This window comes from Cricetulus griseus (assembly GCF_003668045.3).
Source record: "Cricetulus griseus strain 17A/GY chromosome 1 unlocalized genomic scaffold, alternate assembly CriGri-PICRH-1.0 chr1_1, whole genome shotgun sequence".
NCBI classification, from domain to species: Eukaryota; Metazoa; Chordata; class Mammalia; order Rodentia; family Cricetidae; genus Cricetulus; species Cricetulus griseus.
In genome coordinates this window covers 29,733,733-29,750,386 of record NW_023276807.1, presented here as the reverse complement: position 1 = coordinate 29,750,386, position 16,654 = coordinate 29,733,733, and the positions used below count along the sequence as shown (strand labels likewise).

Sequence of the window (16,654 nt, the reverse complement as noted above, 5' to 3'; positions counted from 1 at the left end):
GCCCTGACTGTCCTGGAACTTGCTCTGTAGACCAAGCTAGCTTCGAACTCACAGAGATCCGCCTGCCTCTGCCTCCCAAGTGCTGGGATTAAAGGTGTGTGCCATCATACCTGGCCCATTATGGCATTTTAAAAATAATTTTTCTGCCGAGTGTCCTCCTGCCACCTTCCCTCTCACCCCCCACTTCCACCCCTCCGCCCCTGGGAGCTTCCTTTCTGCTTTCTTGTACTCATTAAATGTTAGGATCAACATATAAGATAGAACACGCAGTTTTTGTTTTTCTGAGTCTGGTTCACCTGGCTTTGTATCTTCCAGAGTCACCTATTTTCCTGGAATTTTCATAATTTCAATTTTTTTGACATTCCATGGTACACATACACTGAGTTTCCATTAGCTGTTTGTTTGTTGGCAGGCTGATTCTAGTTCCTTGATGTTGTGGATAGTGCTGGAGCACACACAGGAATGCAAGAACCTCTGTGCTAGATTTCCTAGGTGTCATCAGTGCTGTCACCATGCCTACCCCAAATGAATGAATATGTGTGACAATGAAGTAAGTTGCACTTACTGCTCGGCGTTCCTTGGAAGGAGTTGTAGTCCATTCTGTAAGTTTGGTTGAGGTTCTGTGTGACTTGCTCGTGGGCTTTGTGAATTGATCCGGGCTGTGGTGATGATCTTAACTGGACCTCATAGTCCACAACTATGCTGCCTTTGCTGCATAGAGACCACCCATTTCAGTAAAGCAGTAATTGATCTAGGAGAGTCTAGATCCTTGTGGCTTATTGCATGAAAAAGCAAAACAGCAGAAACCAACAGGGGACTATTGACTTCAAGGAATTGCTAAAATAAGCCTGTCTTCAAATGTTAATGAAGAGCCCAAGGCAAGACTTGCTCAGGAATATAAATGAGAAAAGTGATCAGATGGGGAACAGTGAGTGGAACCCACAAAGTTTCCAGGCTCCAGGGGAGCTCTTCAAGGAACACCAGAAAACCCTGCAATCTTGTCTGCCTAGCAGAATCTTCTAGTAATGTCTTTAACACTACTATTTGATATGACTCCACTTTAACATTTCCAACTTTCAGAACTAGAGATGCATTGCTGTTTGCAAAATTCCTGTACACATGAGATGAACACACCTTTGTGTTTTCTTACTGCTAAGGAGGTCCATCCGTAAAGGGCAGGGGCACATCATGGTATTCCCTTTTCCGGTTCACACTGTGTTCCGGTAAAGCTCTCACCTCTACCGGGCTGCCCGGGCTGCTCCCGCTGAGCACCCCACATAGCCCAAGGATGTTTTTTCTCCTTCCCTGGTGTATTGGTTTCTGCCCTCATACAAAAATGAGCAAATTACATCGTTCTTACGTGAACTGTGTCACAGTCACCGATCTGAATCCAGGTAAAATTTTGTAACCCTCTCGGAACTGGAAAATAGAACAAGAGCAGGGCCATGGGTCAAAGATGACTAGAGGATACCAAGGGTTTACACATACTCTTTATCAACCTGGGAAGGGCTTTATTTTCTGTATTTTGTGAATGGTGGCATTGACAGGGCTTTGAAGGAGTAATTTCTAATAACTTGTATATGTTATTAGAGAAGCAGACAAAAGATGAAGTACACAGAAGGACTGCTCAGGGAAATACAGGGGAGAATGTACAGAGGCTGTGGGGAGGGAGAGAGAGAGGGAGAGAGAGAGAGGAAGAGAGAGAGAGGAGAGAGAGAGGTATCAAACTCTTAAGTGGAAGAGAAGGGAAGAAGGGAGACGGAAAGGCCACACAAAGCCTGACCACGTACATATTCACAAAGATCTTCCGAGGACATTTGGGTGTCTTTCTAGGAATCCCCATGTCTGTCAGGCCCACAGGGCTTGTATCATTCTGAACTAAGGAACAGAAACATGTTTCTGGGTGTCAGAGGTGGCACTGGGGGCTACTTCCCAAACCATAGCCAGAGAGCTGGGGGTCAGGAACACCCTCCTGGCTGTCATCACAATTTTCCTCACCCTAACACCACTGTGATTTTGGTGAAACCAGTTTCAGTTTTGATGATGTGTCCATATTGTCTTCTGAATATCAACTCCATAACAGGTCCTGGCTGATCCAGGTATCATAGTTAGCTTTAAATGTCACGTGCTATGACCTGGAATCACCTGAGAAGACAGTCTCTATTGGTGGAATGCCTAGGTCATGTTGGCTTGTGGAGACATCTATGCGGGATCACCTTGATTGTTAGCTGGTGTAGGAAGACCCAGCCCACTGTGGGAGGTACCATTCCACAGGCAGAGAGTCTAGAGCTACACGGGACAGGAGCAAGCTAGATGAAAGCTAGCAGCAAGAAACAGGCAGCATGGGTGTATTCATTCCTCTTTTGACTGTGGTTATGATAAGACTAGCTGCTTGAGTCCCCTGCCTGTACCTCCCCAAAATGACAGATTGGGGCCTACAATTTTAAGCCAAATGTACTCTTCACCTAAATTGCTTTGTGTCAGAGTGCTTTATCGTAGCAACAGAAATGAAACTAGGACACCCAGAAGTCTACATGTGTAGTAGGTTTGGTAGCTGGGTGAGTAGACCTCAAAGGCTATTATGTAATCCCACTTTTCCTTAAAAGTATAGAATTCAGTGACTGGTCTGCTATGTAGAACTATCATACGCCAGAGATGTAAATCAGTTGTCCCAGGGCACTGTAGAATCAATATTCTGTCAAGGCATCATGGAAAAGTCACCATTTCTGTGTGACACACTGGAATAGATAGAAACTTCTCCTGTCCTGAGGCAGGAACCTGGCTGTACTAGGAATTAGGGAAGTCATTTTCTCTGCCCATGTGTAATAGTTTTCACCACACCAGTTAGGAAGCAGTGTTTGAAATGAATTAGCTAAAGCAAAGCATTTACATTTAAATGGCTTAATCTAATCTCAAGCACCATACAGTTGCATCCGGGAGACAGTTAACACTTGCAGAGACTTCTCGGTAACTATAAACTATCCCTAGAGTGAATGCCTAGTGACCTCCAGGGTAGAGAAGTTTGAAACTCTCTGAGCTCAACCTCGAGTTGGACTGCCCAGTGATGTTAGGATCTTTCTTATGTAGGATCTGCCCATTTGGGCTGGGGTGGGGGGCGGCAGCAGTACCATCTGTTAGGCAGAGTGTTCTGAGCTATACAAGATAGGGGAATACAGGAGCAGATGGGAGGTGGGGGAGGAAGAGGGAAGGAGCATGAGGAGAGGAGGAAGGGGAACTGGGATTGGAATATAAAAAATAAATTAATAAAAGAAAGAAAGACAGGAGAATGCTAGAATGCCTGAAGAACAGACCTGAGCTACCTACCTCTTCTGGGTCAGGCTCCTAAGCCTCTGAGTTGATTTTACTGAAGTGATGCCACTAAATGTTATCAGAAGCATTTTTACTTAGGGAAGAGATTCTACTTATAGGCCAAGGTGATACTCCTGTCCTCTGAATGCTATTTGATTTGAGTACTTCTTAATTCTCCTTCTCAGATGGGTTTGCCTGACTTCAAATCCTTCCACCTAGATTATATGCATGTAAGCACCCTGTCCACTGGAATGGGCGTGGCTTGTTCCACCTAAGCAGTGACTTGGGCAAGCAACAGCTCCAAACCTACCGCTCTTTCCAGGTCAGTCTTGTAGGACCTATAGAGGGCAGAGGATGAGTTCTTGAGGTCTTCTTGAAATCCTATGTTCAATCTGACTTTGATTTTTAAGGTGATATATGCTGAAAAACACAGGATGAAATGTCACTGTCTTCTTGGTGTTTGAGTACAGACAATGCAGAAAGACAGTACTTGAGGTAAAGTTGAATACCCATTCAACTGGTCTTTAAAGAACAATTGCATACCGTCTGGGAGCTGGCAGAAAGGTCCCTGGGGAGGAAGTCCTTTCAGACAACTGCAGGAGCGGCCTGACAGGGCACCGTCATGCTCTTGACAAGTGAGACTGTGGAGACACCTTTCCCGAGGCCACACATAGCCTTTCTCACAGGAGCACAAGAGGTCATTTCCAGCAGGCGTGCAGACTGCCATCAACCAAAAGAGAGGAGAGACAGGACGGTCACTGCCCTTATATTTGTAGATTGCAAGTATCTACACTTGTAGCAAGTACCTATTCCAGCTCAGTTCCACACTGACCTTCTGGAAAGTTCAACAGAATCACATGAGATTCAAGAAGATGTCTCTGCATCACATAGCTCTTAGTTGAAGTCATCCAAAAGGTGATGATTGAGTGGCTGCAGACTATTGAATCATGGTTTGGATAGAGATGTTTTATATTACCCTGACACTAGGTGTCTATAATGAGTGGATCCCTTGTTGTAGTTCAGTGGTTCTCAATCTGTGGGTCACAACCCCTTAGAAAAACCTCTAGCTCCCCCCCCCCACCAATTGCAATTCATATTAACAACAAAAAATGGTGGTTTGGGGTTACCACAATACGAGGAACCATATTAGAGGGTTGCAGTGAAGGTTAAGAGTCATTGATACAGAGTAAGGCGCAGCCAGCTTCCAAGACGACCACTCAGCATCTCTGCCTCTAGGAATTCACAGCCTTTTGTGGTGTCCTCTTACAGAACATGGTGGTAAAAGTGATGGTATCATTTAACATATTCTCTACTACTCTCTTTCTCTCTCCTCTCTTCTCCTTCCCTCCCTCTCTCTCTGGGAGAGTTGGCTGCATGGCACAAAGAACTGTCAGGAAGAGACCTGACACTGTAAAGAATTAAGGTCTCTAAACAATAACTACTTGGGAACTATAGTCTGCCAAAAACCACCTGGTGAACTAGAAAGTGGATTTTCCAGCCCAGTAGGGCCTTCAGGTCTGAGTTCTTAAACTAGAACCACCCACCCCAACTACTACTCCAAGATTCAAGATCCCCAGGAACTTCAAGATAGTACATGTCTGTTGTTCTATAGTGCTAAGAGTAATCTGTTACATAGAAATAAATCACAAATGCAGAATGCACATAAACGCCCTCTACATTTCAAGTCAAAAGAACAGCCCAAATGGACTCTGAACTCATTGGAGACATTAAAAAAAGGAAGAAAACAGAGACCTGTGAATCGGTTTCTAAAGATGTCTTTGGAAAATGTTCTGCAGTTGGGTGCCCATAGGATGCTACTCAAAAGAAAGTCATCAAACACTTTCCAAGTTACAATGGTGCTTTCCAATGAACAGAACTTTTATAGGACAAAGGGCGGCCTCATCTACAGGACACCGAGTCTTTGGGAATGGTGCCCTGAGACAAAGGGGAAATGGTTCATTTTAATAGGGCGTTCTCAAACATGAAATCCAATAATGACCTGGGAGAATTTTGCCTAATGCCTTGCTTCTGTTTTAGTTATGTACCTGGTTCCTATTTCCTGACCTATGACACCCCAAAGAAAAGAAGTTGTTGCTTATAGCATACTGAGTTCCTCCCTGATGTACCCACAGAGGGAAAGAATCCAGTAATTTGTCAGGAGGGTCTGTCCATATCTTGGTGGTCATTTTATCACTAAAACCAATGACCAGAGGGTCATCATTTAAAATAAGGTGACAACTGGCTGGGAAATTTTACTGCTTGCAAGTTCATTCTGGGAGGTGTGGGGTCATAAAATTACACAGTCATTACACTTGGCTCCGGCGTTGAATTTGATATAAAAGACATCAGTCTGCTCCCAATATGCTCAGTCATCCATTCTCAAGCAATGTGAGTTTCTCTCACCTGTTGTCACTGCTATGCTCACGATGTCAGTGGCTGGGTCAGTGCTGTTTCCTTGAATTGGAAAACTGAGGCTGTTCAAGTGAGTTTTGACAGACTCCAGGAAGGAGATGTTTTCAAAACTGATCTCAATATCCACGGTGTATTCTTCCTGCACGGGACCACCCACTGCAGCTGAAACAAAAGTGCATGAAGACTAGAGCATTTGCAGAGGCAGGAGAGAGATCCTGGTGGATACCACAGCATTGAAAGTCAGTGATACATCCATTTAGATACTGGGCACTGCAACCCATAAGGATTACTAGTGGGACCTTTTAGAAAAAAAAAATTATCTACTCTACTCTCTCCCAACTACTACCCTCAACCTTGACGTCCAAGGCCAAAGGCCATGTATGAAGAGTGAAATGTGACTGGGGGAGGACTAGTAGTAGTGACCTAGAAAGAAGGCACTCACACTTGTGTAGTCAATAAGAGTTCTGATCTCTACCCACAGGAACTGTCTTTATGACATTGTGTAGTTTACATACACTCTAAGAGATGAACAGTCATGCATGCTTGAAAACCTTGTAGAACATTCCCTGCACCCCCACCCTGGTGGTTAACTTTCTTTGGCTTTAGCTTATACACAGGCACACAGTGTGTTCTTTGTTGTTGCTTCATATCAGCAGTGTTCCCAAACTTGAATGGTGGCCAACAAAAGTTTGGCGACTTGAAAAGTTTGCCTTTCCAAATTGTCTCCAGGCAGTTGAATGCCAGCTCTTCAAATAAATCTGCTCCAAACACACAGACACAGATACACACACACACACACACACACACACACACACACACACACACACACACACCAGCAGGCTATAGATATAATATCTAACCTTTGAATGGTTCTTTTCCAGTTTCCCGTATCACATCATGTCCTGATCACATTGTAAGCTCCTGGGACATAAACTGATTCCTTCCCTTCTGGTGACCTTACTCCTGGAGCTCACCATGTAACAAACATGTGCCCAATAATCATTTCTTACTAAGCCTATCCCCTATGTCAAGTTATATATTCACTTCTCTGTCAGTGGGCTAATCATTGCTCTAGTCCTGGCTGGAAAATACTATTGGAATACACAATTAGATCTAAAGGTATGTGCTTGGTTACTAACTCATAAAAAAGTTTCAAGGATAACGTTGCTTTTTCATACAGAGGTATAGAGAATTTTTTAAATAGGTAAAAAAAAAAAGCATTCCTGTAAAATTTAAGTGAAATCAGATAACATGATCTGTATTTTAATATGTAGTTAGAATTCTGTGTCTTCTTTCTGAAGACAATTGTTTTCCTATGAAATTATAAAGTGTGTTTTAACCATCCCAAGGACCATTGCTGGGAAACACTGAGAAAGTTCAGAACAGGAAAGTCCAGTGGTTAAATATCTATTTCTGGAAGCTAGAATGGATATTTATTTAGAGGTTAAAAGTACATAAGTTTTAGGATATACACTTGCTGAAAATTATTTCTTTTTTGGCATCATTCTGTTTGTGGCAATGAACTTAAGTTATTTTTCTTAAAGAACATCTATGAGGTATTTTAGGAATAAATTTAATGGTAAATTTCCTCCTTACACAAGTAGAATAAGATCCTTTTTAAGTTGGATGTGGTGACAGAAGATTGTCATCCTGACACTTGTGCATCGAAGGCAAGAGGATCATGAGTTCAATACCAGCTTCAAATACATAGTGAGTTTGAGGTTAGTCTGGGATTCATGAGACTTTGCCTCAAAAACTAAACTAAAATTTAGAAGTCACTTGTAAAGTCTAATACAGAGTCTTGTCTGTCATGACACAGTGACATTGCTTCAAGTTTCCTGGTTTTTTGTGTGTTTTGGTTTTTTCTTTGATTTGCAAATGTTCTGTGGTCAAAACAAGCTTCCTGGAGGAATGGACAATCTTAATTTGTATGATTCTAACTCCAGGAACATTTCCAATAGGGCAGCTGCACAATATTTACATCTGCATTCCAGAACATTCTTTTTCCTGAAAAGTCATGTGACCATGTTTATTCCCTCCAGGAAATTCACTAGCTCAGGGTCCTCCCATGAATGCAAACAGGATTTCCTGGATGGTGGCTGCTCTGGATGGGTGTGGTCAACAACAATTCTATATCATCTACTTTGTTATTGGTATGGCTACATCCCAACATGACACCAATACCTGAGGGTCCTCCCCGCCCAAAGCCCTCCTTCCTGTACCCCTTTCAGACAGAATGACACAACACGTGTGTACCTGGAAAGCAATGGCTATCCATGAATAGCAGCACTCCTGGTTAAAGCCAAGGTAGTTCTGCTTAGATTTTCATAAAACTGAACCGAAAGCATAAAGTCTTAGTGAGTCAGCCTTGGGGATGCACACTGCTCTTAGCACTAGCTATTACAATCCCTTCCCCCATCCACCTGTCACATTCTCCAACACCTCAGGGAGCCTCGGCCTCACCCCCAGGTGACTTATGCATCACCCCTCCCTAGAGGCTGGTGAGGACAAGGAATCCACAGTTCTGCCTCCTCCTCCCTCTCTTTTTCAAGGGATCTTGCCACAAGCCCGGACTGGCCTGGAGTTTGCTGTGTAGCATAGGCTAGCTTCTAATTCATGTTCCTTTTTCCTCTACCCTGGCCTCTTAAGTGTTAGGATTTCCAGTGTGTGCTGCTATACCCAGCTTTTGAAAACAGTCAGTCGTCTGAAGAAGCCTCAGACACTCATTGCAATTAGGCAATCACAGGCTTGCCCTTGGGTGTCACAAACTCCTGACCTTGATGGAGAGCTACTCATATCTCGGGCCTTACGTGCCACATGAAGCAAACCATACTCTTCATATGGAGAGTTAGGTCTGGATGCCTGCTCTATTAAAGCCATCTTAGAGTGATTTTGATGTTCAGGTGGCTGGAAATTTGACATCCTAACCAAAGGACAAAATGAAGAAAGTGACCCTGGGGAACTGACTTTAACAAAACAGACTTGCTCTGGGGCTGTTTTGCCTTTTGTATCCAGTCATCTGCGGCTGCTTCTGATGGCAAACAGGCTCTCTCTTGCTATGTTTGCTTAGCTTGTGTTTGTAAAGATTTATTTTTATCTACTTAAATGTGAGTATGCCATGGACATGCAGAGCCCCTGGAGACAGAAAGTGGGCATCAGATCTTGCAGGGCAGGAGTTACAGATGGTTGTGAGCTGCCCAATGTGGGTGCTAAGAATGGAATTCAGGCCCTCTGGAAGAGCAGTAAGCACTATTAACTGTCGAGCCATCTCTCCAGCCCCCTGTTTACCCAAATTTACCCCCAGTTTACCCAAATTTACAAAAGGCAAAACAGCCCCAGAGCAAGTCTGTTTTGTTAAAGTCACTTTCTTCATTTTGTCCTTTGGTTAGGATGTCAAACTTCCAGCCACCTAAACATCAAAATCACTGTAAGAAGGTTTTAATAGAGCAGGCATCCAGACCTAACTCTCCTGACATAGGAGCCTAGGTGTTGCCTTTCAGTGACACCAGGTGAAGGAGGCGATGAATAGTAACTGGAGCAGCAGCAGTTGCTACTTGCTCTTGTCTGGTAGGGTAAAGGGTCATGAGGGCAGTGTGCTCACTTCTGTTTCACAGGTGGCAAAACTGAGGCACAGAGAGTTGAAATCATGCAGTAATATCTGAGCTAAGATTGAAAAAGATGTTTTGCTGACGCCAAAGTCCATTTGCTTTTAATCACACCCTGCTACAACTCTAATGGGAGAAGATAAGGAAAATAATCATTTCATAAAGCACTTTAAAAATATATTATTGTTAAATATGACCTTGTAATAAATTAATAATCTTATTTTTTAAAAGTCAAGCTCAATTGCAAAATGATTAATAGCAAATTCGACAGTCTTAAAAACTTTCTCCAAGCCTGTCAGCACCATAAATGTCTCAGAAATCCAAACTCAGGACAGAGGCTTTTGACCACCAGCCTTGCTGACATCACACGGGTCTGTTCCTCCATTCACTGATTTTCTTGCAGGTTTACCATTCACTGGTGCCTGTTTCCCAGTGCCGTGCTAGATGCCCCAGCACTGGGTTAACAGAAGAAGCAAAGTCCTGTCTCCATGATAGTTTTCTCCTCAACTGGTCAGTTTGCCACTTAATATCAGACAGTTCTGCAAGAAGTAGAGTGAGGAAGCAGTGTGACAGGGTAATAGGATAAAGATGGTGATTGATGGTGATGATGGTGGTGGGGGGGGAGTGGTGGTGATGATGGGAAAGGATGGCTAGAAAAGACCTTTTTTTAAAGCTCCAGGCATGGAGCAGTGACTTGAACGAGGTGAAAAAGGTACCAGACAGAACTCTTGGTATCAAGGTTCCAGGAACCCCAGCAAGCAAGGCAACTGGCCCAGCTGCCCAGGTATCGGTGGGGTACCCTCTTTTTCCCTCAGACAGATGCAAAGTCCTGAGAAAGGGAAGTCAAACTCTAGAGACTGGAGATGACTCAGGGGTTAGGCGCACTCGCTGCTCCTGCAGAGGACCTGGAGCCCAGCACCCACATGGTTGCTTACAAGCATCTGTAACACAATTCTGAACATCTGATGTTCTCTTCTGACCTCTGCAGGCACCAGGGCCCATGTGAAACGGAAAAACACCTATGCACATAGAATAAAACAAATAAATCTAAAAACAATTTAAAAATGAAAAGGAAATAGCAAACTATGCCTTTCTAGTCCCTCATGAACCTGAAGACCTCGGAGCCTGGGAAAGTGACATTCTTTGTCTTGTTCTTGGCTACAAGGGACTCAGGAGGGTCAGATCACAGCTCCTCTCCTTCCTTGTGTGTAACTGTGGTGACCTCACCCTCTCTGCCACCTGAATCAGCTGCTAGCAGCTCACTATATATTTTTTTGTTTCCATGTCCTTCACCCTTGTGCTGTTTGTCTGGGATTTTCTGGCTCACACTGCCCTGAGTGGAGGGTAGGACATTCCAGGTGTCACTGGTGTCAGATGATGCCCATCCGAAGGCCCAGAGACACTAACTAACCAGGATTTCCCCTCTCTTTTCCCATAAGTCACTGCCAGCCTCGAAGCACTTATCTGAAAAAGACATTTCTGGAAAGTTGGCCACCAACTGCCACGGGCAGTGCCGGGTCTTAATTGCAGCTGTTTAAGCAAACAATACTATTTTTGCCTAGCAACTGATGGAACTAAGGGTTCTCAGCCTCAGAGCCTAAGTAGATGCATGAATGACTCTTCCACCTGCAAAAGGACACCTGCTGACCTCATCCAGGAGAAGGGAGCTTGTGTGGGGATGGGGGTAGTGATTCTTCATTGCTGATCATTACACACATCACACACACACACACACACACACACACACACACACACACACACACACACACGGTCATAAAATGAGATCTCATGGACAAGAGCCAGAAACACATTGAAAACCAATATATGGGGACTTAAGGCCAGAGAGTTGGGATGGAACACCTTACTCTGATATCACACTTTGTAGATCCATAAACTAGAGGCAGGGTGTTTCTCTACAGAACTGCTGTGAAGCAGTTTGGTTCCTCTGTGAAAGCCCTCAGCTACATGTCCAGCATGTCCTAGCCAGTAATAATAAGGATGAGTATTAAAATATATACACAATGCAGGTTGGCAAGATAGCCAGGTTGGTAAAGTGTTTATGTTCTAGGAGCAAGGGTCTGAGTCTAATTCTGGACCCTGCACACAAAAGCTGAGCATGGTGACACACTTGCAACCCCAGGACGAGGGAGGTGGACACAGGTGGAGCCCAGAGCTTGCTGGCTAGCCAGCCTAGCCTACTTGGTGAGGTTCAGGCCACTGAGAGGTCTTCCCTGAAGAAAAAAAGGTGTACAGTATCCAAGGAACAACAAAACACCTGAGGGTTGTTCTCTGGCCTCTATGTGTACATGTATATAACCACCCATGAACAAAACACAACACAACACAACACACACACACACACACACACACACACACACACACACACACACACAATGATGTATATTCTTTGTAAAAAAAAATTCACCTTAATTTGATCATATCTCACCTTCAAATGGTCAAACGAAACTCAGATTAAAAACAAAACAGAAACAAGAAAACCAAAATCAGAACACTGTTGACATTCAATGTTAAATCTAAAACTGAATGGAGCCCAGAATCACCCTACAAATCAGACAGAGAGAACCCAGCCCTTCCTCTCACTCCATCACCAATCTGTTCCTCAGACTACACACCACATTATCCCAGAGTATAGCTATGAATGCCCAGGCTCTTGCTACAGACTTAGAAATGCACAGTATGCCTTGGAACCCAGATCACAAAGGGCCCATGCACCCAACCTCTCGGGTCCGTAAGGTCAGGATTTCCTCCTGGGCAGCCAGAGCTCTGCTCACTCCAGTAATGGTTTTGCTCTGGATGGAAGGTGAGATGATGCTAGCATGTCCAGTTGCTCCATGCCTCAGCTGCCTCCCTCCCTGCCCTTCTGGTTCCCACCAGTCACTCCTGACGCCAACAACAAAGTAGTAGGCATTCTCCAGTGTCAGGCCTCAAGGTCCTCTTCCCAATTTAGCTCAGAAACTCCAAGTCAAGAACTTTATGCTCTTCGTTTCTGCTACTTCTAAACAGCAAGAGCGTTTCCTTGAAGACCCCCATGAAAATTCCCTGTGGATGGTTAATTGTGATCATCAATTTGTCTCTGATTTAAAAAAAACCCTCCAGGAGACTCCGCTCTGGGTGTGCCCTTGAGGGCATTTGCAAAGACTTGGAATGTGGGGCACTCCATTCCATGAGCTGGGGTTCCAGACTGAACAGATGACGAGGGGAGGTGAGCACCAGCATCCATCTCTCTCTGCTTCCTGGCTGAAGGTGTGATGTGGTCAGCTGTGTCAGTGTTCACCTCCCGTCCTTGCCCACCATGATGGCCGCCAGTGCCTTGAACTACAAACCAAGAGGCTCCCTCTTTCTTTCTAAAAATATCTTCCATCTATTCCTTAACAATGTCATTCATGTATACAAAATATCTTGATGCTATCTGCCTCCAACTCCCTCTCCCTCTTCCCAGTCCTCCCAGAAACCTTCCAATTTCTGGAATGCTGACTGAGTGACGTTGGCTTGCTCTTGTGTGCATCTTATTCCTTCCTTTCTTAAGTTGCCTTTGTCGGATGTTTTGACACCAGACAAGACCATATTTAGAGTTTATCTTCAAATTTCTAAAGTTCTTTCCAACCCAGGCCTCTCTCTACAGCTGTCCCAACACATAGTCCCTTCGGTCTGGGCTTTCTTCTCTTCTGGCCATTGTATACCTCTTCTCCATGTCACACTGGTGTCCGAACCTCTTTCCTTCCATTTCTTAGATGGACTTGGGCAAGCCTGCCCTCTGCCTTGTTCCTATCTTACTCATGGCCAGGGTCCATGTGGGGGCTGTTTCTCAGCACACTGATTTCTTTAATTAATTCAGCAAAGACCACCTGGATTATTCATTGTCACTTTCAGTAGTTTACATCTGTCACTTCTTGGTGCCAACCTCCAGCTGCCCTGGACCCTACTTGCTGATCTAATAGTGACACACACCCATCCTCTAGTTCCTCCTTCTCTCCCACAGTTACTCCTTGCCCTCTCAGGGAGCCCCACACATATTCTTGCTCCTGGTCCTGGGTTCTGTGGGGGCTCCTCACCAACTGCATGGAAAGAGTTTTCCTAAGAATACCAGCTAGTATCTCATGGCATCATATTCCTACCTCAAGGTTATTCTCTGGGACTGGTGTCAAGTGAATGCTCTCTCATTGTTGGGGACATATCAGAACCCTTCAAACGGAGGATTCTGTGTGTGTGTGTTCATGTATGTATATGTGTGTATGTGAGCATGGTCATGTGTGTGTGTGTACATGTGGAAGCAGGTCAGCCTTGGGTGTCATTCCTTAGGATTCTGTTCACTTTGGTTTTGGAGACAGTGTCTCTTGCTGGGGGACCTGGGATTTACCTGATTGGCTAGGGTGGCAGGCTGGTGAACCCCATGGATCCTCCTATCTCTGCCTCCCCAGTGCTGGGCTTAGAAGTGGGCCCTACTCCACCTGGCTTTCTATATAGATGCTGGAGATCAAATTCAGGTTTGCACGCTTGTGTGGCAACCCTTTACCAACTGAGCCATCTCATTAGCTCCAGGCTTTAAAAGTTCTCCAACCATCCTAAAGCCCCCAAAATATAATAACTCTGGTGTGTGTGTGTGTGTGTGTGTGTGTGTGTGTGTGTGTGTGTGTGTATTATACGATGGATACATGTATGTGATGTGTGTATATGTACATATACATGTACTCACACACACACACAAATCTACATCTCAAGAGGACAGTGAGCTTGGGCATCTGACTTGTCACATATACAGACATCTATAATGTCCTAAGAATAAGTGTAAATATTGATTCAGACATTAATGATGGATTGAGTGAGGCATAGATGTGATCAAAATATATTGTGTATTTTCATAGATAGATAGATAGATAGATAGATAGATATAAAATTCTCAAAGAGTATTTTTTTTTTTTTTTGGTTTTTTGAGACAGGGTTTCTCTGTGGATTTGGAGCCTGTTCTGGAACTAGCTCTTGTAGACCAGGTTGGTCTCGAACTCACAGAGATCCACCTGCCTCTGCCTCCCAAGTGCTGGGATTAAAGGCGCCGCACCACCAATGCCCAGCTCAAAGAGTATTTTTTTAAAGATGATTTTTTTATCCCAAGTTTTAAACATGTGGTGCAGTGATTCAGATAAAAACTCCATTTAAGTTTATTTCTTCTTGAATCTTCACACCTCCTGCTATCATGCCCTCAAAAAGGGAGGCATCCTTTTACCAGAATGGGTGAGCCGTTCTGACAATCTGACTCTCAGCAGAACTCTTCACTCGATGAGGCCAAACTCAGGCATCCTCTGGGGATGACTGCTTGGAAAGCTTCCCTCACGTGCTACCTTCCCTTTGCTGGAAATGCACATTTTTATCACAACTTACAATCCTACCATCAAGAGCCCAGCAGGGGGACTTCCTACGGCTATTTCTTACATTAGTGGCTTTGTAAAAGTACCAAGGCAAATCCATCATCTGTGGTGGACCGGCTGATTGATTCATTGACACTTTGCTTTGACTCTAGGGGTCCAAGAACACAGGGTACCATGGATAATAAACGGAAAACACGTCTTCATGGTGACTTACCATTGTCACGATTGTTTCAGTGAAAGCATGCCTGGAAAAATTTTGGAATGTTCAAGTCCTTAGATATGCCAGTATTTCCTGCCCCAGAACTACCCCTTTATGCTGTTCCCAGGAGTGATAGACAGCCAGGCTTAGAAGAGCAGGGAGACCAGCTGCTCTTGGGAGCTGGTCACTGGAGCCCTGGAAAAACTTGGCAGAAACCTGGGACTCATCCACCCCTGGCTCCATTTTGACCCTTGAAGCCTTCCACAGTACAAATGGACACATGTCTGGCTCAGTGCCTGCCACAGGGAGTTCACAGGGTTGGTGGGATGAGGGAGGCATTGCACCTGTTGATGAATATGGCAGCTACAGGCTGGCTTCAGGGAAAGAAGAGGAGGGACACTGGAGCCCATTGGGACAGCAAAGTGAAGGATAAACTGGAGGAGAAACGAGAGGGGGATGGAAGAGAGGAAAGGAAACTCAGGGAGGGAAGGGAAAAGGGTTAAGAATAAAGTGAGAACGATCTGTGGAAGAAGGGGAGGACAGCTGCTGGCTTAGGAAAGAGTCTTGGTGCTGGAGGGCAGCTGAGGAGAGTGACAGATTGTGGTGATTGAACAAAGGGGTTGCAAGGTGTCTCTGTGGCCACTTAACCTCATTTGATAAAGTTGAAAATGGGGTTCCTTACAGCTACTTTAGCAAACAAAGAGCACTGTTCCTGTGAGTTACTGGGAGGCTGAACCATGGAGAATTCGATGTTTAAAAATGTTGCCCCATAGCCTGGTTTGGAGGCCTATAATCCCAGCCTCTTACAAGGCTGAGGCAGGAGGATCCCAGGTTCAAGGCCAACATGGACAACTTAGCAAGAACCTATCTATAAACAAACAAACAAATGTTGGTGTGGTGATTTGAATGAAATTGCCCCCCATAGGCCCATAGGGAATAGCACTACTAGGAAGTGTGACCTTGTTGGAGGAAGTGTGTCACTGGGGATGGATATTGAAGTCCAGTGTCTCTCTCTGCCTGTTGCTTGGGATATAGAACTCTCAGATATTCTACAGCACCATGTCGGATTGCCTGCCACCATGCTTCCCACTATGATGACAATGAATTAAACCTCTAAACTGTAAGCCAGCCCCAATTAAGTATTTTCCTTTAAAAACGTTGCCATGGCCATGGCCTCTCTTCATAGCAATCGAACTTTGACTAGGACAACTGGAGAAATTACTCAGTTGGTAAAGTGCTTCCTTCAGTGTAAGCATTAGAACCAAGTTTCATGCCCAGGACCCACATTTACAAACCTGGACGTGGTAACATCACAAACTTGCAGTCCTAGTGCTTTAGAGGGGAAAACAAGTAGATCTCCGGGGCATTCGCTGGCCAGCCAGACTAGCCTGCTTGGAGGTGGAGTGGTTCCTGACCAGTAAGAAACACTGTCTCAACGAACAAGATGGATGACTCCTGATGGATGGCACCTCTAACTTACACATACACATGCACACGAATGCATGTATGCATTCAACAAACAAATAAATCAATAACAAAAGGGTGAAGATAGAGCGTTTGTCTGGTGACATAAAGCCCATACCATGTATGATAGACTGCGGCGGGGCAGGGATCAATCGTAGAGTTACAGCAAATGCCATGTGATTGGTTTCTAAAAGACGCCAAGCAAGAAGTGCACATACCTGCTCGTTTCTGCCTTACTGGCTCTTCCCCGGCTAGTTCATGTTCATGGAGAATCTGGAAGA

General features: G+C 44.6%; 1 protein-coding gene across 1 annotated transcript in view; it reads right to left on the bottom strand.

The window, feature by feature from the left end:
- Positions 1-16,654, bottom strand: part of Adgrf5 (adhesion G protein-coupled receptor F5) — a 95,009-nt gene that overhangs the window by 30,404 nt on the left and 47,951 nt on the right. The window contains exons 3-8 of the mRNA XM_027387457.2: positions 16,592-16,646; positions 5,713-5,883; positions 3,853-4,029; positions 3,620-3,729; positions 1,361-1,419; positions 566-711 (exon numbers count right to left, since the gene is read on the bottom strand). Coding sequence (XP_027243258.1) covers positions 566-711; positions 1,361-1,419; positions 3,620-3,729; positions 3,853-4,029; positions 5,713-5,883; positions 16,592-16,646 — 718 coding nt within the window. The remainder of the gene's footprint in view (positions 1-565; positions 712-1,360; positions 1,420-3,619; positions 3,730-3,852; positions 4,030-5,712; positions 5,884-16,591; positions 16,647-16,654) is intronic.